Source organism: Acomys russatus, chromosome 1 (genome assembly GCF_903995435.1).
Source record: "Acomys russatus chromosome 1, mAcoRus1.1, whole genome shotgun sequence".
Taxonomy (NCBI): domain Eukaryota; kingdom Metazoa; phylum Chordata; class Mammalia; order Rodentia; family Muridae; genus Acomys; species Acomys russatus.
In genome coordinates, this window is record NC_067137.1 from 88,312,426 (window position 1) to 88,336,467 (window position 24,042).

General features: G+C 34.4%; 1 protein-coding gene across 23 annotated transcripts in view; it reads left to right on the plus strand.

The window, feature by feature from the left end:
- The window catches only part of Gphn (gephyrin), a 433,952-nt gene that overhangs the window by 149,315 nt on the left and 260,595 nt on the right, over positions 1–24,042 (plus strand). For 14 of the 23 annotated variants that reach the window (XM_051148057.1, XM_051147978.1, XM_051148006.1 and 11 more), the window contains exons 4-5: positions 700–792; positions 15,596–15,634. In XM_051148057.1, coding sequence (XP_051004014.1) covers positions 700–792; positions 15,596–15,634 — 132 coding nt within the window. The remainder of the gene's footprint in view (positions 1–699; positions 793–15,595; positions 15,635–24,042) is intronic. The other 9 variants (XM_051148015.1, XM_051148075.1, XM_051148124.1 and 6 more) reach the window with 1 other exon arrangement.

Genomic DNA, 24,042 nt, shown 5'->3' on the forward strand with positions numbered 1-24,042 from the left:
CATTCTTTTACCTATCCTAGGTTTATTTTAACATGGACCATAATCTGGAAGTGATACACAAGTATTATTTAAGCTTTACTTCCTTTTAAGAAAGTCTTAAATCAGTATTGAAAAGTGTAAATCTTTCCTTATTTCAAATTAAACATAAAATACTTATTCATTACTGGAAAAATTAGAAACATAATTGAAATTTCAGCAGATGTAGTTCAAACTCTAGGTCTTTTTCATTCTAGTTCATGAGCCTATGAGCATTTTTCCTCTTTTTTAATCCACTATATAAAAATTAGCCTATTTTTGCATGTATAATTAAGTTATGAATATTTAGGTGCTAGGATGTTATTAAATAATAAGATTTTGTGATTAGCATATAGTGCTCAATTTCTTTAAATTTGAAAATATTTTATAATGTTGAAAAGAGCTTTAAATATGCCATATAACTACATAAAATAGAAATAATAAGCTATGGTATTTCTTATTTTAGATACCTAACTTGGTACTTATATCATTTTATATAACCAACAAGATAAATATCACAAATTGCATTTTATTTTAACCAAGTGTGAAACTTTTCAGGAATTACTCTTTAAAAAAAAGTCTCCATTCACTGTTTAAATAATTTTGTTTCTATTCTATCTATGAAATGATTAGTTAGATTTTGAGCAAGCAAGTAAGTTTTTCTGCATGTTTGCTTTCTTTTAGGAAACACTCATAGACTGGTGTGATGAGAAGGAACTTAATTTGATATTGACAACTGGAGGAACAGGGTTTGCACCACGAGATGTCACTCCAGAGGTGAGATAGATGGCGTTTTCATAGTTACCTTATTTCAATTCTTTTTACTTTTTTTTTTCTGACTTTTGTAAGCAACTCATAGCCATGACAATACTAATTTTTGGCTTTAGTTATTTTTTTTAACTATTTCTCATCTTTATTTGATCCCCCTTGAAAGTGTTGAATATGAGGAAGTTTGACCTGTTCTAGAAATTAATACTTCATTTGCTTCATGACTTCTAAACTCTAGAAGATTATGGCAAATTTTCACAGAATGGCAGGTATGATGTGCTTTGCTATTGTAGTTCAGATTGGGTCGGTTTTCCCTTTTCTTGAAGGATCTTTGTCATTTGGCTCAAAGTATAGTAAATAACTACTATATGTACCAAATTTACACTAAATAGATGAAATGGTCCTTTATTTTCCATATTTCAAATGTGAACAATATTTAAAAGCAAAAGTTAATCATCTAAACAGTATAAAAAATACCTGTGCTTTATGGCACAGGAATATCCTCAACATAAACAGAAAAATTAGGGGAAGACACATAAATACAAGGAAAGTGTCTTTAATTTCTATTTAAAAAACATAAATGTGAGTTTAATGCAGAGTAGTGGAAACTTATATTACCATATGATTTGGGTTCCTTTGCCCTTCAAATAAATGTTACTGATTCATTTTCAACTTAATATTACCTATGTACTTCTATTTCCAAACCAATATACTATTGTATCTATTGCCTTATTAGTAGAAGGCTTCTTTTCACTTCCTTTATTAAATACTTGCTGTCTTTGTACATTTTTAAATTCTGGCCAGCATTAGAATTCACAAGAATGCCTCCAAAACTACAGATTCTTAGTTGAGTAATACTACATTAGATCCCCAGAATTTTCTTTTCTGATAAATCTTTACATGGCTTAGATGTTTAAATCTGTAAATTATACTTCTAAATTCTGAGAACTGTTGTCTATTTTTGAAAATATATCTTTTTTAAAATTCCTGCAATTTTGTTTTCTGTTCTATTGTAGTAGCATTCTTCTTTATATTCTTGTTATATTTGAATTAAAAGTAAAATATATTTTCTTTTAAAGAATTCAGAATAGTTGTTTTGATATAGTGTTAATTTCAACTGTATAAATCAAAATATTATCCTTATTTAATTTGTTTAATTTCTTTTTCCCAACTTGAGGTGGTCATTTGATCATTTTTATATTGTGAGCCTAAGTGGAAAAAATAAAATTGGTAGGGAAACTGTCATTGCATAGGTATGGTTATATTTTATGTTTTTATGTTTGTAAGGAAACTACCTATATGAAGTATTGATTTTTTAAATTTGGTTGTTATTTAAATGACAATGTGCTTATATAATAAGCCCATAGTTTTTGTGCAGTGGCTTGATATGTTCCCTTTACTACTTATTTTTATAGACAAAATAGAAGAAGACACCATAGAATTCATTCTTAAGAAAATAATGTTATTTTTAATTATAAGAGAATAGTTTATATCACCAAGTATCTTGTTTAATCTCCAGTTATTCTTTAATCCTTTATCTTCTACTGACCAGCAAGGTAACCATAGGTCGGCTGCATTTGTTTAAATTAATAATACATGTGTGGAAGTTTTTTTTCACAGTGATCAGTTTTTCAGTTCTTTATTCACCAGCTGGCTTTCATTTAATTTAAATTAGATTCTAACATGGAGTTGTTTAGATTGCCCAAGTTTAAACTCCATACCACAAGACTGTCTTTACCCCTGATGTCATCAGTAAATCTTGAGTTCCCCAGATTATGTATACTTTGTCCTGCCTTTCTATAACGTCTGTGGATTCACACCCCTCCTCACTACCAAAGGATCATTAGCTAGAATCTCACACAAAACATTCTTTGGGTATGCAGCTCAGAAGTAGCTTAATTCAGTGTGTACCAGCGCCTACTAACAGAATCCCATGCTTTGTTCAGATGCAATACAATTATAACACCCAAATGCTTTCTCCAGTTCCCGTGCATGGGAATCTTTATGCTACATGGCTTTTATAGCACTCAAACTCTGCCCCGTCTCTGAGTGAGACTGAAAGTTTCAACGTTGTAATAACTTGGTGTACTGATGACCATATCCTGAGGCTATGGAGATCCTCTTTTTTAATTGGATACTTGTAATAGATAGTAAAAGATAGTCCTATTACCCAGGGGATTTCAGGAGTTTGTGGAATTCTACATGGAAAACCAGAGACTATACTTGTGTTATACTTAAGAGATGTAGTCTTTTAACCACTTTGCTTAGTTTCTTTAAAATGAGGGAGATGGAATTATCTATTTTCTCAGTGTTCTGTGTACATTCATTTTTAAAAATTTATTTTATTTATGTGTTTAGATATGTGGTGACGTACAATTAGTGCTAGTGTTCACACAGTTCCGAGGAGGGTGATTGTCAGATGTTTGATATGGGTGCCAGGACCGACCACTCAACCATCTCTTCAACTCCAGCTTTAATTTAAAAAGTTAACATACAAAGTAACATGTGTCAATATGGCATTTTCATAAGAATTTGTTGTGCTTAATCTTCTGTTCCACTTTTCATCTCCTGTCTGTCCAAAGTCTGCCTAAAAGCCTTCTGCCTAGTCTTCCCCTTTGGAGATCATCACATGCATTTAGTTGATTTCTGTTATCCTATTCATCCCTTTCCTTTAAATCTTGCCCCACATACTCTTTCTGTGTGGATGACCTGTACTCATACTCACTTTTTATAATTGTACATATCTAAAACTTTAGTGGCTGTGAGCATTCAGTGAAAACCACTTTTAAGGGTTCATATGAGTTTATGTAAAATAGTTATATGGTTTATTTGCTATGTAATTATCAAGTTGTTGCAGATGTTTTTAAAAAGTGTAGCTACTAAGCAAACAAATGTAGAATTTTAAGTAGTTCAAAGTCTATCCATGAAATTTTCAAAATCTTGAGAAATTGTTTAATTTTATCTACTAAGCATTATATTTGATTCTTTCCATCCATATATAAATATAATCTTGAATTTTTTAATTTTGTGTTTTTGGTAGTGTTTATTGGTAAGATTCTCACTACAACTTTTTATGTTTCATATGTCAGATATTGAACAGCATTTTATATTTAAACATTATTCAGTTACTTTAAAACCACAGAGGTGTGTGTTTGTAATCATGTATACATATAATAATTACCTAGATAAAGCTTTAAACTTACAATCTATATATGTGTGTGTCCAGTATCTGTTTCTTAAAGAAGTGATTTATCTGATTTTTTATAACTAGATATAAAAATATTACTTTATATTTTACATATATGAGCATATATGATATTAATAACTATGACAAACCCTTTTAATTGTAAGGCTTCAATAAATAAGCTTCAAAAAATGGGACCTCCAAATCAATTAGAATTTCCATTTTTCTGCATACACTTAAATAGGTGTAGTTCCTGTAACTAAATGTTCAATAGAAATTAAAATTTTAATTTTGTACTTAAACTATATAACTTTGTTTATAAATTGTTTGTCCTGTATACTTATACCCAACAGAGTAGAGTGTTGCTAGACACATTTATCTATATATAACCACAGGAGACAAAATTTTTTAAATAGTGTTGTAACAACTGATACAATTATAACATTTTGGAACTTTTAACTTGATGAAATAAATTTCTTATTCATTATGTAAAATCTTACTTTAAAAAATTTAAATCTAATACTTTTTAGCAAACTCTCTTGTCACCAGTGTATTGACATAATTGGCCACTATGAAGTAATAATGACAAAGGTGGAGCAGCTAAGCTTTCAGGAAAGTATAATTTTGAGTAGCTATAGGCTAAATCTAGCCTGCACCTTTTTACATTGTATTTCAGCTAAGAATACACTTTACATTAGTATATGGCTAAATGTGTTCTGTTGACTAATAGGTTTATTATGATAGTAAAGAAGCATCTGTCGTTAATGGAGAAGAATGTTCAAACCTAGTACAAAGGAAACTCAAAACTTGAAGAGCTTAAGTAATCTGAACTTCAGATAACATATTCTATTCATAACCGACTTTAAAATTTTTGGGACAGATCATTATCTAAGTTTTTCTACATATAATTCAACTTACGTAGTTAGGAATCTTTTCCATGAAATATCCACTTTACAAATCAGTGAAAATTAATGCCATTATTTAATAATTTGTTTTGTCTCAACTTGTTGAAAGTTCATGTTTTTTAGACTTAATAATGTACACTATAAGCCAGGTATAAACTTACCCAATCATTAAACTTTTTTTCTCATAACTTTTGGAAAACACAAATACTGTGAGTTATTGTAAAGGAGACAAAATTGATATCAGTTACTAATTACATTTTAATGATTCTCAATCTTATATTTCAGTGTAATTAAGAATTTATAATCAACAATTTTACCTCAAAGTTAACATCCATCATTTTAAAAACTGAAACACTCTTCTGCAATTTGATAATTATAGGAAAGGAAACATCTTCATTTGTTCATCTTATAAAGAAAATTTTATTTCTAATATAAATATTTGAATTATTCATTTACTTCTAAATGCATATCAGTTTTCAAGAGAAGACATTGATAATTTCACTGTATGTGTCATATTTATATATTCCATATTTAATTAGAATGTATATTATGACCCATGAGCACCTCCCACATGCACACACAGGCATACAATAAAAAATAAGAATGCCACAAATATTTATATAATTCTCTGTTGTTAATTTCTTTTAAAAAGTGCTTCAGCATAGGGTGTTAAATATCTCAAATCATAATTCCTGGTTGTATCATGGTTCTTCTTGCTATAGGTAGTTTATTGTATATATGTGTAATAATATAAATATATATATAAAATAAAAATGTTTAATTAATAAAAATAAGTATCTCAAATCTGTTCTTTGTAAATAGAATCATATGACAATTCGAAATTGCCTACAAAGCAAAATACTCAAAACCTTCATATTTGAAATATTGTAAGTTGGCCTGAACATCTTTGTTCAGATCTGGAAGCTACATTTGAGATCATTTTAAGAAGTTATCCTATAAAACTGACGCAGTGGCCGTAGCCTTGGGAACTATGTCCCCATGCTATAATTTTAACTACTAAATGTGTCCACACCACTCGCCGCCTTCTTGGAATCCCTGAAGAAGCAATATAATGTAGGGAAAAGTTTTTATATTGTTCTCAGAAATACCTAGATTTCAGTACTGGCTCTACTATTTTATATAAAATTTAAGGCATATTAAACTATTTAAGCCTAAATATCACTGTGTACTAATTTCATTAATATATTTCTCTCAAAATTGTATTTTATAACAGTTCATGTTTTGGAAATAATCAATAATATATTCTGCTGAGTACATCAGCAAAATAAGGATGTCAACTAATATTTTCCCACTATTATTGTAAGACATGAGACAGAAAAACAAGAATAATTTATGTGATATGAGAATTATTTGTGTATCTGGTTCAACTAGCTTTTAGCAGCCTGCCTCTAAAGTTTACAGAGCTATTTATTTATTGTAACTTCACTTATCTTGTCTTAGGTCTTTAATTCCACTACTAACGTAAGTTTCTAGAACTTGGTTTGGAATGGCTCAGATTTGTGAAAAGATAGCTTTTAACTATAGCTACCATTTACATTAATCATTGACTGTAACATAAAAACACAAACATTAGGCTAGGAAACGGCCAGTAAGCGGTGTAACACGTACAACATCAAGTGTCTATAAACCCAGCATTTGGATGGTTGATGATGTACATGGGTAGATGTTGGAGCTCACTGGCCAGCCATCTAACGTAAGTGAGGAGCTCCAGGTTCATTGAGAACCTATCTCAAAAAGTAAGGTGGAGAACATTAGAGGAAGATACCTGAGGCCAACATTTGGCCTCTATATGTGCCTTGATGGGCTAGTGCACCCACATACATGTACATGCATAATACATATAGACATACAAACAAGTACAGAAAGTACACATGAATATTTCATACCACATGATGTTTTGTTATATTGTATAAATCTTAGATCAGCATAAATAGTAATAGTCCTCTTTATTAGCAGAGTTTATAATTACTTTTCTATTGCTTTATAGAAAAACAGTATCCATTTCAGAATAAAAACATATCTATGAGCTTCCACACTGCTACCAACTTCACTCCTTGATTTTATAAATTAACAAATAGTTATGAAACCTTGAATATTGCTGATTTTTTTGCTTAACTGTTGTACTGCTAAATTATGTAGTCACATGGCAAATGATAAAATATAAATCGAATACTAGAAATATGCTCTCAATTTAAGACAGAAGTCTTTTTGAAAGACGGTATTTTATACTTTAAAGTGATAGAAGAGGAATCAGTTTCAAGTGTGGAGAAAGGAAAGTATTATGGATGGGAGTAAGGAAGAAGTTAAATTTAAGAGGGATGTCATATGAATGTACATTTAAAAATCTTCCTACCTACAGAAGTGGGTATACCAGATGTACAAGGACAGACAAACTAGACTTAACATTATTTGTGTTTTAGAATTCTTCCAGTGGTACAGTATAGAAATAAGAAGAAGGAATTGTCATAATTGAGAGATTCCTTGGGAATGACAGCTCACAAATGCGCTATCACCAAATAAGCCATTAAAATGGCATCATGAAAACTTAATGTGCCCTTGGAGATGGAAGGATGGCCTAATTGATAAAGTCCTTGCCTCATAAAGCCTGACAGCCTGAGTTCAGATCCTTAGCACCACATAAAGAGATGAGTACACACTTACAATTGTAGTGCTAGGTGGGAACAACAGGAGAATCTTGAGAGCATGCTGATCTAGTTTCTCTTCCTGAATCACCAAGGTCAAGATTCAGTGAGAGGCCTATCCTGTAAAATAAGGTAGAGAGGAGGGGCAGGCACTCCATGCACACGTGCTTGCTCAGATGCCACCCAACCACACATAAAATGGGCCCTTTCTAAATTCACATTTCTCAACAAATAAGACAGATGGTTCATTTTGGAGGAAGATTTTTATATCCTCACTTTTAAAGGGTGAGGACACACATGTATGATCATAATAAAGAAGTAAAGTTCTTGCTTAGCAGGAATGAAGGCCCAGGTGGGCAGGAGGGAAGGACAGAGAGATAGAAAGAGTCCTGATTTAATCTGCCAGCTTAGTTATTATCCTTACCATTATTTGTGTCAAAAATTTGAGCTGCTGAGAAGTGCCACAGTTCAATTTTGTTGATTTGTTTGTGAACTTCAGTTAGTACTTCTCAGAATCAAGACAATCAATAATTATTGATTTTTCTGATTCGTGCATATCTACTAACTTATATAAAACTACTGGTTTTAATTATGAGGTAATCACAGCACCAGAGTTTGAGGAAACTAGAGGCCTTCACGTTCAAAAGTTGAACATGATCATGTTGTCATTCCCTGCCTTTTCCTTAAACACCTCCATCAGTATTACTTCATCCTCAGAGTTCATTGCTGGAAATTTCTAGTTGATTGAAAGCCCAAACATTATTAACATAAATCAGACACATTATCATTTACCTAATGGTCCTTGTTCTGCTCCTGGCTGTGCATAAAAAATTAATTTTGCATAATGGAATAGGTTAGGAGTACTACATTTTCTTTTCTTACATCTTCTTGCTGTTATATTACTATTTTATCAATTTTTTCCAACAGCCACAAACTTTTGCTTAATTGATGCCCTTTCCTCAATCTAAACATCAAAATAAGAACACAATTGGAAGATTAGACCAGTGGGGGGAAATTAAAGGTATAGAATTTGCTTTTAATTCTATACTGTTAAAGGCGTAGAATCACTCAGAAGTGTTAATTAGGGAAGTAGATGAGTTTGCTTTTAAAACAGTCAAATGAAAAGGCTTCTTTCTGTTCCACTTAGAAACATCAAAGATGGAAAAATACATTGTTTCTACACAGTGTCTTCCTAAAATGACAGGAACACTGTGCCTATGAATTCACAGCAGATGTGGTTGTCTTCACAAGACCTCAACAATATCAGGCCTATTAATTATAGCATGGGTTATAATTAAGGGAGGAGATAATGATCCCAACCCTTACATGAGGAGATATGGACAGTTGATGGCGCCTGGTAAAGGGGAACTAGTGTTTTGTTTTGTTTTGCTTTGCTTTGCTTTTTAAGAGTATGGACCTTGGTAAGTTGGCTGTGATTTCCTCCTAGTGAATGGGAAACACCAGGAAATATACAGACAGCAAGTACTGGATTTGCTAGGTTATTAAATTTATCAAAGAAAGCAACTAAATTTGGGAGATGCGAGGTAGAGGTGGGGATGGTTATGGGAGGACTTAAGGGGACAAGTTGGAGATGAATATTATCAAATTGTTATAAAATTCTCAAAAATTTAATCCATATAATTTAAAACAAAAATATAATGCCTCTTATGTCTAAATTTTGAAAATGAGGTAATCCCAAACATATAATATATAAACAATCCGTAAATAAAATCATGTCTTCAGTTTTCTTTAAAAAAAAAAATGTCTTAATGACATATCTGTTTATGGAGGATGTGTTCTAAGCTTTCATTATGCCCTTATTAGGAAGATAGATCATACAAATTATAGTGTGCTTGGTTTCTAATTGGAGTTTTTACTAGAATTGTAGTTTTGCCTACATAGCTATTTATAAAGAAATGTGAACAAAACAGACTTCTGTTTTGCTTCTAGGTTTGAGTCCTAGAGCCACTTTTTACTAGTATGTGACTTTATACAGCCTATGCAAAATATGATTTTTGTACTGAGTTTCCTTATGTTCAAGATGAATTCTGAGTGTTTAACTCATAGAATAGTTTTATTGTATGAGTTAATATAAATAAGCCATTTTCCCAAGGGGTATGTCTCATGAAAGTCTTTACTTACCAGGAAAATGGGATGGTGATGAGGACACCCTAAGGTGGGAGAAATATAGGAGATAGGGAAATAGATGGATCCAGAGGGTCCTAGAAACTCATAAGAAGAACACTATGATGGGCAGATCTGGACCCAGAGGTTCTGCTCGATCTATGGCACCAACCAAGACAGTATGTGCAGTCATCATCAAACCCCTACCCAGACGTAGCCAAGGGACAAAATATTCTCCACAGTTAAGTGGAGACTGGGGACTGACTTTCACATGAACTCTGGTGCTCCTTATTTGGCCATATCCCCTTGATGGGGAGGCCCAATGGCACTTGGAGGAAGGATATCAGACTACCAAGAAGACACTTGATACCCTAGCACCATATTCAAGGGGAGGAGATCCCCATCAGTCACAATCATAAAGAAAGGGAATGGGGTGAAAGCAGGAGGAAGGGAGGAATGGGAGGATGCACGGGATGGGATAGCAATTGAAATGTAATAGGAATGATTTTATTTTTCAATAAAAAACATATAAATAAATAAATAAATAAGCCATTTTCATCAATTTTTTGTTAATATAAAAAAGAACAACTGGACTTGGGTAACTTATTAAATGAATACTTATTTAGCTCAAAATGTAGAAAGCTGAACCTACAAGGTTGGCATAGCCTTACTGGTTTGGCCTCTGATGAGAGAGTCAAATGATGGATAGAATCATAGCAGGAATGTAAATGAGATTAAAAGTTCTTACTATCAGGCAAGAGGCAACTTAGGCTTATAGAATGGTACAGCCTTGGGAGACCTCAAAAGGAGGTACAAGGACAGCTGTTCCCATAGTCTAAGGGTCCCCATTGGATTCCCTCTTATAAAGAGTTTCCTATCATTGCCCAGTGTTATTCCACTAATGAAAAGCCTATGATGTGTAAATTCTTATGAAGAAAACATATTCAAGCCACAACTAGCTCACAAAGTAATGCTAACTTCTCAGTATTGTCCATGGTGGGGTAGGGCTCATGAGCTGAATCAGTCTTCCTGCTTTAGCCTTGAGAGCATCTGGGACTGCAGCCATGTACAACTATACCTACTTTCTTTTTAATCATCTGAATTATCAATAGAGCTTTAGCTTAAAATATAAGTGGACATTAGTTGATTAAATATTGAAAAATTTCCCTGCAGGGGGAAAAAAAGCTAAGCATGATAGGAACTAGAGGACACAACAGTAGAGTTGTAAAGGAGGAAAAGGGAACAACAGAGTGAACCTACTAAGTGCCTTTTTAAAAATATTTAATATACTACAGTATACAAATGGGTGAGATTACTTTCCAGGTAGCACTTGCACATCTCTTGTTTTAAATGAGCGGAGGCTAGAATAACAGAACACTTCAGTCTTATTTGATATGTGTTAAGATAATTGAAAATAAAATACCAATATTTTATTGACATTAACACTAAATGCAAATTTAGCTAGAAACAAAGTTGTAGTAATAAAGATTTGACAATATTCCTTTCTTCATTACATACTGAAATCAATAATGAAATATATTGCTTTTATACAAAATTTATTAGCATTTCAATAAATGCATACACAAGTATATCTTACCATGAACTCAAATTGCATCATGTTTTTAAAGTGCCAGCATATTTATAACTTTATGTTCTTGATAGGAATTAATAAAGTAGATTCAGAAATAGAATTATTTGGGGTGATTCTAATAATTATCAGTGTTATTTCCTTATAATAGAACATAGCAAAAGCATAGCTACTATTTAATATAAATGAGAGGGCTGGAGAAGTGGCTTGGGGGTGAAGATCATGTACTGCTCCTGCAAGGGAATCATATTTAGTTTCTCCTATATTTGGCCACTCACAACTGTGACTCTAATCCAAGAGTCTAACCCACCTCTGGCCTCTGTGGGTACCTGAACCCATGTGCACAAACACATACATACAAATAACTAGAGTTTTAAAAATGAAGAAGAACCATCTAATATGGTGTTCTATTCTTATTGATGGCACATAGGTAAGAATTGTTGAAAGAGATTTGGGTTCCTTCAAAGATGCATAGAAAGACCCAGAGGGTTCTAGAAACCTACAGGAAGAACATTATGACGGGCAGATCTGGGCCCGGGGGTCCTGCTCAAACTATGGCACCAGCCAAGGACAATACGTGCAATAAACTTCGAACCCCTACCCAGATCTAGCCAATGGACAGGACAGTCTCCACAGTTGAATGGAGAGTGAGGTCTGACTTTCACACAAACTCTGGTGCCTCATATTTGACCACATCCCCTGGATGGGGAGGCCTGGCAGCACTCAGAGGAAGGATAGCAGGCTACCAAGAAGAGACTTAATACCCAATGAGCATATACAGGGAGAGGAGGTTCCCCTCAGTCACAGTCTTAGGGGAGGGGAGTGAGGGGAAAATGGGAGGGAGGGAGCAATGGGAGGATACAAGGGATGGATAACAATTGAGATGTAATATGAATAAATTAATAAAATATGTATTTTTTAAAAGATGCTTAGAAAAAAGCAGTAAACTTTTTAAGAAGTTTACTGTTGCCTGTTTAACTTCACTGGGAATGAGTGGCCAAATGTAAATGCAAAAGAAGCAGTTAATAATTCTAGAAAGTCTAATTTACAAAAAATTAATTATTCTCAAAGAAGGAAGACATTGTATTGATTAGTATCATTGAGACGAATTTGTGGCCTGCCCTTTACATTCACTCCTTCCCATAAGTTTGCAGCAAATAACATAATATTCATGCATATAATATAACGCTCAGGATGAGTCTTTATGGAGGAAAAGTTAGGCTATTACATTAAGAAGTGATTTATACAAAGTTTTAAAAAGAGTAGAAAAATTTGGCATGAAGTTTAAGTATTTGAACTAAAGTAAAATAGATTCTAAAACATGTCCTTTTTAGTATTATTATAATGTGTCAATCTTACTGGAATATATCTGTTGCTATGCTTCAGGACTCTAATTTGTAGGTGGCCCTGTATAATGGGGTCATTTAGTAATAACTCTACTCATGAGGTCTAAAAGGGATTACAGCATACACATTATTCTTAAATAGTATAGTTAAGTTTGGATAATTACATGACACCTAAATTGAAACTGCTTATAGGTCCTATTGGCTTTTTTCCATTTATGGGATTTTGCCATTTTCAAGGCTTAATGATAACTGTACATCATTAAGGTGAACTCTTTGGAGAAGGTGTATGTCATTGCCAGTAATAAATAGTATCTAGAAGAATGAAAGACTCTTTATATAAGATTCAAACCAAATCATAGTATAAACACACCTTTCCTCAGTGGTGCATCACTGATAACATTTGTTAATGATGTTTGTTGTAACTTTACTCAAATTATATTTCTATCCTTATAAGTGTTGCTGCCTTATGAATATAAAAGATATTATGATGGCCATTCTCAAACTTATTTCTTTTTTCACTACAGATGGCAAATCATTTACAGAAACTATGTAGTTTCCTTCATAATTGCTCAGTTCTGGCATCCCTCCAGCACAAAGGAGCCATAGGTATTATAAATTATAAATGACAAAATACTCCAGAATCTAAGGAAGTAGATATTTATCTGGGTACAAGAATCATACAGAACACCAAGTAGAACAAAGCAGAAAAGAAAATCCTATTTCACAATAATAATCAAAATACTAAATGTATAGAACAAAGAAAGGCTATTGAAAGTTACAACAGTGAAAATTAAGTCATATATAAAGGCAAACCTATCAGAACTAATTTTCTAATTCTGAAAGAGCACAGATTCCAGACCAAACTACTATGCCAAGAAAGGTTTACCATCATAATCACAGTAGAAAGAAACATTTTACATAATAAAAGCAATTAAAAAATTTGTAACCACTAAGCAAGCTTTACAAAGACTACTGAAAGTAAAACTTAGGTCAGAAAGGGAAGTTAAGTATGCCTTATATGGCACAAGGAATAAATAAACAATTTGGGAATAGATAATCAAAAGAGGTTTGTGACTGAGTCTGACTATACTTTATAAAATTAATGTAAACACTAAAGTTGTACTTCCAAGCAAAATTTTTACTTTACCTAAAATGCTCTTTTGGTTTGTTTTAAATCAATTTAAGATTTAAAGATGTTTCTCAGATTGCCAGTGATCTGAGAAAACAGGCAAGAAACACTGTCCTGCTTATGGACTGCAATTTACTAACATACTAGGTTAGAATACTCCTATCCTATTTGATATTAGTATCCTTATGTGCTAATCTCCAAGCTCACACTGTGGGTGAGCTTTCAAAATACTCTGAAACTTTGAGATTAAGAAAAATAAATATCCCAAGAAAATGCATGCTTTCTCGACTGAGTGTATAATGCATGTTAACTATGTTTAACATGTGCTGTTAAAGAAGTTGAGTATACAGGAATAGACTGAGCAGCAGTCTTCTATGATGGGCGTGTGAGGTGGCTCAGAGGGAAAAGATGCATTACACCAAGCTTGAGAACTTTTGCTTAAACCCATATTGTGGAAGGGGAGAGCTGATTTCATCAAGTATCTTATGGCTCAGTTGTACACATGTGTAGATATCTGTGTGTGCGCACACACACACACACACACACACACAAAACATAAATAAATATTATTAAAAGTTTGTTAAAGTTCTCTTAAAATTATAATAAAGATACAAGCATTTATGATATATTTTTTAAAAGTTCTTATATAAAAACTTATAAAGATAAGGCACAAATCTAAGAAAATAAGCAGTATTATGATATTAAAGATAAATTCTGTGAATAAAAATAAACCAAGGAAGGATGATTGATAATCTAGGCAGGAAAAAACGTTGTAATTAAAATAGGTCTATCCATTAAGGAAGATGACATCTAAACAATGACCTAAAGGAGGAAAGAGGAAGGAGTCATGTAAAATGATTGTGCCCTTTTCCTGTAATAGAATAGAGGTATAGGGTGACTGGATTATATTTTAAACAGGAAACCAGTTGGAAGGCAGTTAAAATAGTGTAGATGAAAAATTAGAAGTGGCTTAGATCAAAAGGAGGAGGAGGAGGAAGAAAGAAACTCAGAGGATTGGAAAGAGAGGAGACAAGAGGGGGAGTTTTTGTTTTAAGACAAGATTTCTCTGTATTTCCTGGCTGTCCATAAATGTGTGATTCTCCTGCCTTAGCTTGTCAAGTACTAGAGCGAAAGGCATTGGTCACATGCCTAGCCAGCTGATGTATTGTGAAAGAAGTAACAGATGGGGTAAGAGAGTGAGAGAAGCCGAGTAAAAAGGGCAGGATTTGGTTTAATGTTCTGGGGAAGGAATTGGCATTTAGTAAAATGACATTAAATGAAAGGTAGAGCTGGGGAATTAAATCTGGGCTATTGCTTCACTCACAGAAACATGAATAGCCTTGGAGCTCAAAGCAAATGTCCACAGAATCTTAGAGTCCTTGATAAAAGTTAAAATCCTTGACAATTGATGAGATCACCAAGGTGTTAGCTAGAATTAATGTGTGTTTATTGGTTTTGCTGCCCCTGGTGTTTTTTCCTGATCCACTTTAAAAGAGGTAGGTAGTTTCTAGAAATTGTCCCCTCTGCTCACTCATAAAGAATGGAAGGAATCCCACTGAATCAGACCTTGACCTGCACAGAAAATACCATTAGTTGGCCATCCTCAAATTTTGCCTTGATGTGAGTTTTCCCAAGTACCTCCTTGCTGGAAACTGTTTGCACTGGAGGTAAGTGTGAAAGGGGAGGTTGTGGGGAGCAATGGGGTGAGGGCTTCCTAAACCTTTCTCAGACCTCAGAAGGCTTTGATTCTGAGGAAGAGAAGGTTCAGGCTGGTTCGTCTTTCCCTGAACCAGTTACTAGAGCCCTAAATTTGACCTGCTTTCCTCAAACTGGGAATCAGAAATCCCTTTTCTCTTCTGTTTTTCTGCTGCAGAAATTCCCAACATTCCCATTTTGTGGGCTCCAGAAAGGGGTAAGCGAAGACTTCAATCCCAGCCAATCATTTCCAGATTAATACTTTTTAGTGTTTTGGTTTATTTTACCATTATAAAAAAATGCTTGGACCCATTTTTCCCATCTATTTAATTTCCTTGTGGATTGTTATATATCTGTGTTCTAGGGTCATCCTGTATCCCTGGGCAGTAGAGTTCAGATCCATCTGCCGTTACCATTTGTGTGCTATTCTCTTGTGGATTCTCATATGCAGTTTGTGAATTATTTCTTAGATGGAAGACACCCGATTCAGGGACTGTTTTCACTCCTCAGTCTCATCTTTGCCTGAATGGTGTTTCCTTCCCCTGCTGACAGCCTGTCATTACCTTACTCAGCTGCTCCTGGTTGCTTCTTTGCTGTCCTGTCTTCCTGCTTGACTGCCTTTGGATTTCCTCCACTCTTTGCCTAATTTCATCTGCAGAACAATTTGTGTTCTTCACTCATTGGTGCTTTTCCCATCAGCAACGGCCTGGTCTCTCCATATCCAACTGCTATTTTAGCGTTAGACGGCCCAGCATTGTCTCTCTGCTCCCCGCCGTTCCTCTGTACTTTGGCCTACTAAGTTCTCCATCATGTGCCTGCCTCATTTTGCCCTGTCCAGTCTGCCTGTGATAGTGTAAGTCGGTAGAATTATTTAGTACTTCTACTCCAAATGCCTTGTGCCACTGGAAATGACTGCTGACTAGGTTGCCTGACTATTGCCTTATCTTCTTATTTGCTTCCATTGGCTGCACCATTATTTTTATGAGACATTGATCTCCATTGAATCTGTGACGTGCTGGTTTGCTCATTCCACCTCTTTTGTATTCCTCTGCCTCTAATGAATCATTAGCGTTGTTCCCTGTTTTCTTTAACCCTGATCAGATGTTAGTTCCAAGGAAAATTTCACCCTATGTATTGTCCAAACATGTCTTAAAAACAGGAAAATGCTTTATTTAACAGCCCACTTCAGTTTATTCTTAAACTGACTTGGAACTCAGTTACCACCTGTTATTTTTTGCTTTGTAATATAAGTCATCATTCGTCTCTTTTTTAAAGGATATTTTATAACCATGTATCATCCTTGCCTCAGTTATCTTTCAACATCATATATTATGCATATTGTTTTCTTATGTGTGGGGCCTTTCAATGTTTTTTCATGTTCTAAATTTATTTCTCAAAAGTTTCATGAGACAGTTTACCTAATTTTGTCTTTTTAAGTGAGACTACTTTTTTTAAAAAAAATTTAAAATATTTAATTATTTTGTATTTCTAAGTATTTCAGGTTAGAGTAGCTTTCAGCTCTGCTCCATATTTTTCCCATGGAGAATGTAATTTCTTAGCCGTCCCCTAATTCACGTAGTATCAGTGATTTAAAGATCCCTTTTATGTCTTGATCTTTCCGTCCTTTATAAATTTGTTTCTCATACATGGGTAGAGTTTTGAAATTTACATTTTCCAATGTTTACAGAATGCTTGGCATCTATAAATACTTTGTAATATGAAGTGTGTAGTCTTACACTGACATGAAAATCCAAACATAGGAAGCAGTGAATTTTGTAGTTTGCAAGTCTAAGGAGAGAGGTAAAGTGGGATATTTACAAGTGCATGCACATTTGTATGTGTACATTTTCAATGTCCTTGATATTTGCCACATCATTATGCTTGAAATGTGAAAAAATGACAAGTATCTATGTTCAGTTTTATTTTATTTTATCAAAAGCAAATGAGATAGAGAAAAACCTTGAAAAGAAAGTGATAACTTTAGAGATTATGGATGAAAAGGTATTGACAAGATATTTTTTAGGATTTCTTTCTTAATACAGTAAGTGGAAAACTTTAGTAATCTCAAAATAATGCTAGCTTTATGATTTTATATATATGCAAGGCTTTTGGGAGGCCGAGGCCAGTAGATATCTCTTAGTTTGAGGCCAGTATAGTCTGCATAATGAGTTCCAGGCCAGGCCAAGAGAGAGGTACACAGTGAGACCCTGTATGAGAAAAGAAAAAAATAAAGAAATGTATGTTAGGGTCCAAAACTACAAAGCAACCCAAGCAATCACAAGAGTCCAAGAAAGTAAGATCTTTATTTTAAATAGGCAGCAAAAGCTGACCAGTTGGTGACAAGTGCACAGATTCAGGAGCTGACTGTGTCTCTGGACCTTAATCTTAGTAAGTATTTAAGCAGATGACAAAAATGTATTGTAGTCAGGCTTCTACTAATTGATCAGGGCCAAAGAACTGCAGCCCAACCAAGTCAGAGTGGCACAGAGTTTAAGCTCCAAAACCACAAACATCTGTGCACGTCATCCCACCAATCTGGATTTATGGACAGGGGACTCCTTAGGAATGTGTCTTTGTGGTAGGCTTATCCTGTTCCCAGAGATTAGTTTATTCAACTATGGCATGGTGACTTGCCTAGCATTCCTGCCTCAGCTTAACAACCAGGATGTCAGCTAGCCACACGTACATGTCTCTTTCTGCCAGGCAGGATGTCAGTTACCCAGGGAGGTCTTGGGAAATTAAACTTTATTTGACCCCTATTCAACATGGAAGTTTTATTCAAAATGACTTCAGTTTAGTTCCTTCTTACATGTATTACTTAAAATTTACCACAGAAGTGTACAAAAAAATGATATTAGTATTTTTCAGTGGCATTTATATAGTCATCACCATTGTTTTTTCCAAAATGTTCCAAAATACAAATTATATATAATTTAAACAAAAAATCCCAATATTAAATCCCTAGTCCCTGGAAAACATTATTTCATATTTTATCAACTTGTCTATTCTAGGTACCTCATCTAAATGGAAACACATTTTTTGTCTTCTGTCTTGTTTCACGTAATGCAGTGTTCTTAAGCTTCTAGTTGTAGCATGTGTCAGAAGTCCATTCCTCTTTCCCTCTTTCCATTATATGTATATGCCACAGTTTATCACTTCAGCTCTTGTTTATGCCTTCTGGCTATTAGCAACAGTGCACTGTGAATATTGGTAAACAAATGGCTATTCCGCCCAAATTCCTTTTGCCTTATCAACAGAAGTATATGTAGGAAGAAATTAATAGCAAAGAATTCAGGGAAATTCCATAACAAGCATAAAAAGTAGATAAGTTCTAGATACTGTGGTATTAAAAGAAGAAATAATAAAAATGTGGATGAGCTATAAGAGGCCAAGTAGGAGTTAGGAGAATTGGGTGTGGTGACACATGACTTTAGTCCTAGCACTTGGGAGGCAGAGGGGGCTGGATCTTTGAGAGTTCCAGGACAGCCAGGGCTACACAGAGAAACACTGTCCCAAAAGCCCAAACGATTTAGGAGAATGAAAGAATGAAGTTATACAGGTCTTAAATGCTTTGGATACAGCAAAAATAATTCTAAAGAAAGTTGTTGTTGTTCTTTTTTTTTTTTTTTACAACAAAATGGTAAATAGTGGAAACTTAAGAGAAGATGGGCATTTGAAAAGCAAGGTTTCAAAAAAAGGTGACTAAGATGAGGAAACACAGTTATATTTAGACTCTGAAAATTAGAGGAATTAAAAGTTTAATTTAATGCCCTTTCATCCTGGATACCAAATATACTTACAAAGACAGTACTAAAGACAGTATACTAAAACCAATTCTAGAGGGTGGAAGCGGGTCACTGGCCAGGCTTGTGGTGGTGGTGCGGTGTCCAATTTGTGCTCTGCTCCCTGGTTCAGACCACCGTGTAGTGAGCAGCCTTAGACATTTACTTCTACTACAGTGAACCCCACTGTGCCTTCTCCACCATGGTAACTGGAACCATGAGCCAACATAAAATCCTTTCTCCCTTAAGTTGTTCCTTGTAGGTATTTCGATCACACTGATGCAAAATTAACTAATGAAAAAGAAAAAGAAAAGCTGATTCTAGTGCTATGGATTTCAATACTCTGTGTATCACAGGGTGGGCTAAATTTAATTCTATTTATCCTTTTTTATTGAAAATAAATTTTTATACATTATATATTCTGATTACAGTTTCCCCTCCCTCTACTTCGTGCAGATTTCCCCAACCTTTTCTTCCACCTAAATCTACTTTCTTTCTGTCTCATTAGATAACAAACATACTTCTAAGGGATGATAATAATAAACCAAAATAAAATGCAACAAAAATAACACATTGGAATAAGAGAAAACGAAAGGAAGGAAAAGAGCCCAAGAAAAGGCACTCATTTGTACACTCAAGCACATTAAAACACTAAAGTGGAAGCCATAATATATATGCAAAGTCTGTATGGTAAAAAGAAAGCGTACATGTATGTGTGTGTGTGTGTGTGTGTGTGCATGTGAATTTAAGTGTGTGTGTATGTGTGTGTGTGTGTGTGTGTGTGTGTGTGTGTGTGTAAATAAAACAAGAAAATTAAAAGCCCTACATGACTTTATGAGGCAAGGAACCCCTGTGATCCCAGTGAGTTTGTTTTCTTTTTCCATCAACTGCTGGGTGTGCAGCTTACCCTTAAAAGTAGTTTGTTTCCCGCTGAGCCTTTCAGCAATAGGACTCCATCTGGTACAAACAGGTGCAGACTCTGCATGCTGCCTCAGTCTCTGTTAGTTCATACAGTGTGCTGGTTCTGTTGATGCTATACCTAATTCTATACCACAGTTTCAAGACTTAAAGCAATTAAGTTAGAGTTAGTCTTTGTCTTCAAGAGTTTAGAACTGAAATAAATGATAAAAATGCTTTGAATGCAGGAAACTATGTGTCACTCATATTCAACCTCTGTTGGAGTTAATTTTGTATCTACCCTTTATCAACTGAGTCTCCTCTCTAAGAGGAGAAAGCAGATTGGATTCTAGGAAAGAATAAAATTTAACAAAACAAAATGCATTTTTGTATCATATACCATATTTTTAATTTTTCCCTTCTAATTCAGTTCTTGGAGACAGATTCCAAATCAGAATGTTTGCATGATATCATTTCACTTCTCTAAGCCTCACTGAGTCAGAGAGAAGAAAACCTTCTGAGCTAAGGAGAAGGCTTAGTGGGTAAAGGACATAAGTTTGAATCACCAACATGCATATAAAAGATGTATATGACAGGTCCTGTTTTACTATAGCTGTAGTGATGAGGGGCCAGGAGCATGTTGATCACAGTGGCCTGCTGGTGAGGCAGTCCAGTCTAAAGGGAGTGCTTGGAGTTCAGTAAGAGACATTGTCTCAAAATTAGAGTGAACAGTGATTGAAGATATCTAAAGTTGAACTCTGGCTTCCATACAGGCTCATATAGGCATGCGTACCCACATAAACATGTGTACATACATTCATATACTACTCACACATTTCAAAAGAATGTCCTCTTTATTTAAACCTCATCCCTGCACTTAGTGACAATAATGTGCATTCTTTTTGAAGTCTCTTTGACTTAATTAAATGTTTTTCTTTTATTAAAAATAGACTTTTAGGGCAAGAAAGATGGCTCAGAAGTTAAGATCACTGGCTCTTCTTCCAAAAGTCCTGAGTTCAATTAGCAATGACATGGTAACTCAACCATCTATAATGAGATCTGGTTCCCTTTCTGGCCTACAGACACACATACAGGCAAAATACTGTATAAACAATAAGTAAATACATAAATAGACTTTCATACACTGTGATTATTTTTGCAATTCCTCTGAATTTCTCCCCACCTCTCTTCCCTCCTGTATCCATTTCTGTCTTTCCTTATAAAACAAACAATATGTAAGAAATAATAATAAAATAAAATAAAATTGGATAAGGTAAAAGAAAAACAAGTCAAAATAGGACAAAACAGAAGAACAAGAGCCAGAGAAAAAGCAGGAGAAACACACATGGACACAGATATACCTAAGTTCGCACATACAGGAATCCCATAAAAATAAAAAATCAGAAGCCATGATATCTACTCAAAGGACCGGAAAGTTTAAAATAAAAATAATGCCCTGATTATAAATTTTATAATTTTATAATATTATAAATTTATATATAAATGCCCCCTACTGAAAGTGTTTATCAGGTGTAGGAGTTTCCTGTTGGAATTTTAAGGGTCGCTTATGTATTTTATCAGATAATCTGAAAATAAAGATATTTTGGAGGTCTCTTAATTTTAATGCATACTGAGCTCAGTGACAGATTGGATATTCCATTGGTGTCTGTAAGTAGGGGCCATAATTTGCAGGGAGACACAGTAGCTGGATAGCAGAAGGCTAGACAATAGATACCGTTACAGGGTTAACTAATGTTCAGTAGTTTGTCCTTAAATATAGTTGCAAACAGCGAGAAATCTTTCACTATGTTGTACCCTCTTGTTCCTGTTAGTGCTGATAATAGTCAAGAGCTTCTTCTGTCAGTTAAAACTTACTTGAATTCCTGATGTGGATAAGTTCAGACCTATTCATTAGCTTTTATTGGGCATATGATAAACTAAGCATCTGAATTTGGAATCTGTTTCTCCTTTTTATAATGATATGCTCAAACTTAAGTCCTGATTGTTTTAATTTTTCAGTCGTGTAATTTTTACTAACCTTTTTTTTCACCCTCCTGATTGTCCTACAAACATTTTCATTGTAATAATCAACTATGAAGAAATCAAAGTCTCCTCATCAAGAGATGAGTACTGAAATACAATTTACATCCATATTTAGAATATTTTTAGCATTAACAAATTAGTTAAAAAGATTATCTTTGTATTCTCACTGAAATCACTTTAAAACAGAGATGTTAGACAGATTATATAGATAATATCGATATCTAAAATAAAAGTCTAATGTAACTTTATTTGTAATGAGTATACTGTTTTCTTGTGATCTGTGAACTATTTTAATTTTAAAGAAACTGAAGCATGTATTCTTTGTGTCATAGCCAATGCATGCTGATATCTCATCCCTGTAATGTGTCAAATCCTTTTATATTTCTTTTTTTAATAATTTAATTAATTTGTTCAGATTACAAGTCAATTGTTATCTCATCACTTGCATCCTCCCGTTCCTCTCCCCCTCCCACTTTCACCCTATTCCCCTCCCCTAGGTCTGTGACCAAGGGGGACCTCCTCCCCACTATATGGTCATAGGCTATCAAGTCTCATATTGGTAGCCTGCTTATTCTTTCTCTGAATGCCAGAGGCCTCCCCACCAAGGGGAAGTGGTCAAATGTGGGCACCAGAGTTCATGTTTGAGTCAGTCCCTGCTCTCCGCACAACTGTGGAGAATGTCCTGTCCATTGGCTAGATCTGAGTAGGTGTTCGATGTTTACTGTTTGTGTTGTCCTTAGTTGGTGTAGTAGTTTGAGCAGACTCCCCTGGGCTCAGATCCACCCATCATGATGTTCTCTGTGTAGGTTTCTAGGACCCTCTGGATGCTTCTATTTCCCCATTCTCCTACATACCTAGAATCCCAATCACGTGTCCTCACATCTATCTCAATCTCCTGGTAAGTGAAGACTTCCATGGGACATGCCTTTTGGACTAGTGTCCAATTATAAGTGGGTGTATACCATGTGAGTCTTTCTGCTTCTGGGTTAACTCACTCAGAATGATCATTTCTAGTTTTATCCTTTTGTCCACAAATTTCAGGATTTTCTTGCAAAATCCCTCGACATTTCTTTAAAAATGGAATATTCTTTATGAATAACTTTTAACAAACTAATCATTGTCTAATTTTTCTCCCTGGCATTTCTCTACCCAGTACTTAAGTTTATTCAGCATCTTGCAAAAAATGAATACAATGTAACCTTCCGTCTCGAACATTTGTAGCACAAGTCTCATTCTTCATTTTTGGTATATAGCTATTAATAATAGCAAGCATAGTAAAACATTCCTACATCCCCTAATATCTTAATCCCTTTGCCCACTATTGTGGTATAGTTTAGTAGAGCTATAAAAAACTAACAGTGCAAGTGTCCTTGTGGTACTGTGGAATACCTTTTGGGTATTTGCCCAGGAGTGGTGTAACTGAGTCTTGAGGTAGATCTCTTCCCATTTTTCTGAGAACCTCCATATTGATCTCCACAGTATTTATACAAGTTTGCACTCTTACCAGCAATGGAGGAGTGTGCCCCTTGCTGGACATCCTTGCCAGCATGTGCTGTCATCTGAGTTTTTTATCTTAGCCATTTTGAGGGAGGTATAAGATGTAATCTCAGAGTCATTTGAATCCTGATGACTGAGGATGCTGAACATTTCTTTAGGTGCTTCTAGGCCTTTCAGGATTCCTGTTGAAAATTCTCCTTTAGCTCTGTACCCCATTTTTAATGGGTTTATTTGGTTTGTTGGTGTCTAATTTCTTGCATTTTTTTAATGTATTTTTGGATTTTAGCCCTTGTCAGATGTAAGATTGATGAAGACATTTTTCCATTCTCTAGGCTGCTGTTTTGTTCTGTTTACAGTTTCCTTTGTCTTACAGAAGTTTTTTTTTTTTAAGTTTCATGAGGTCCCA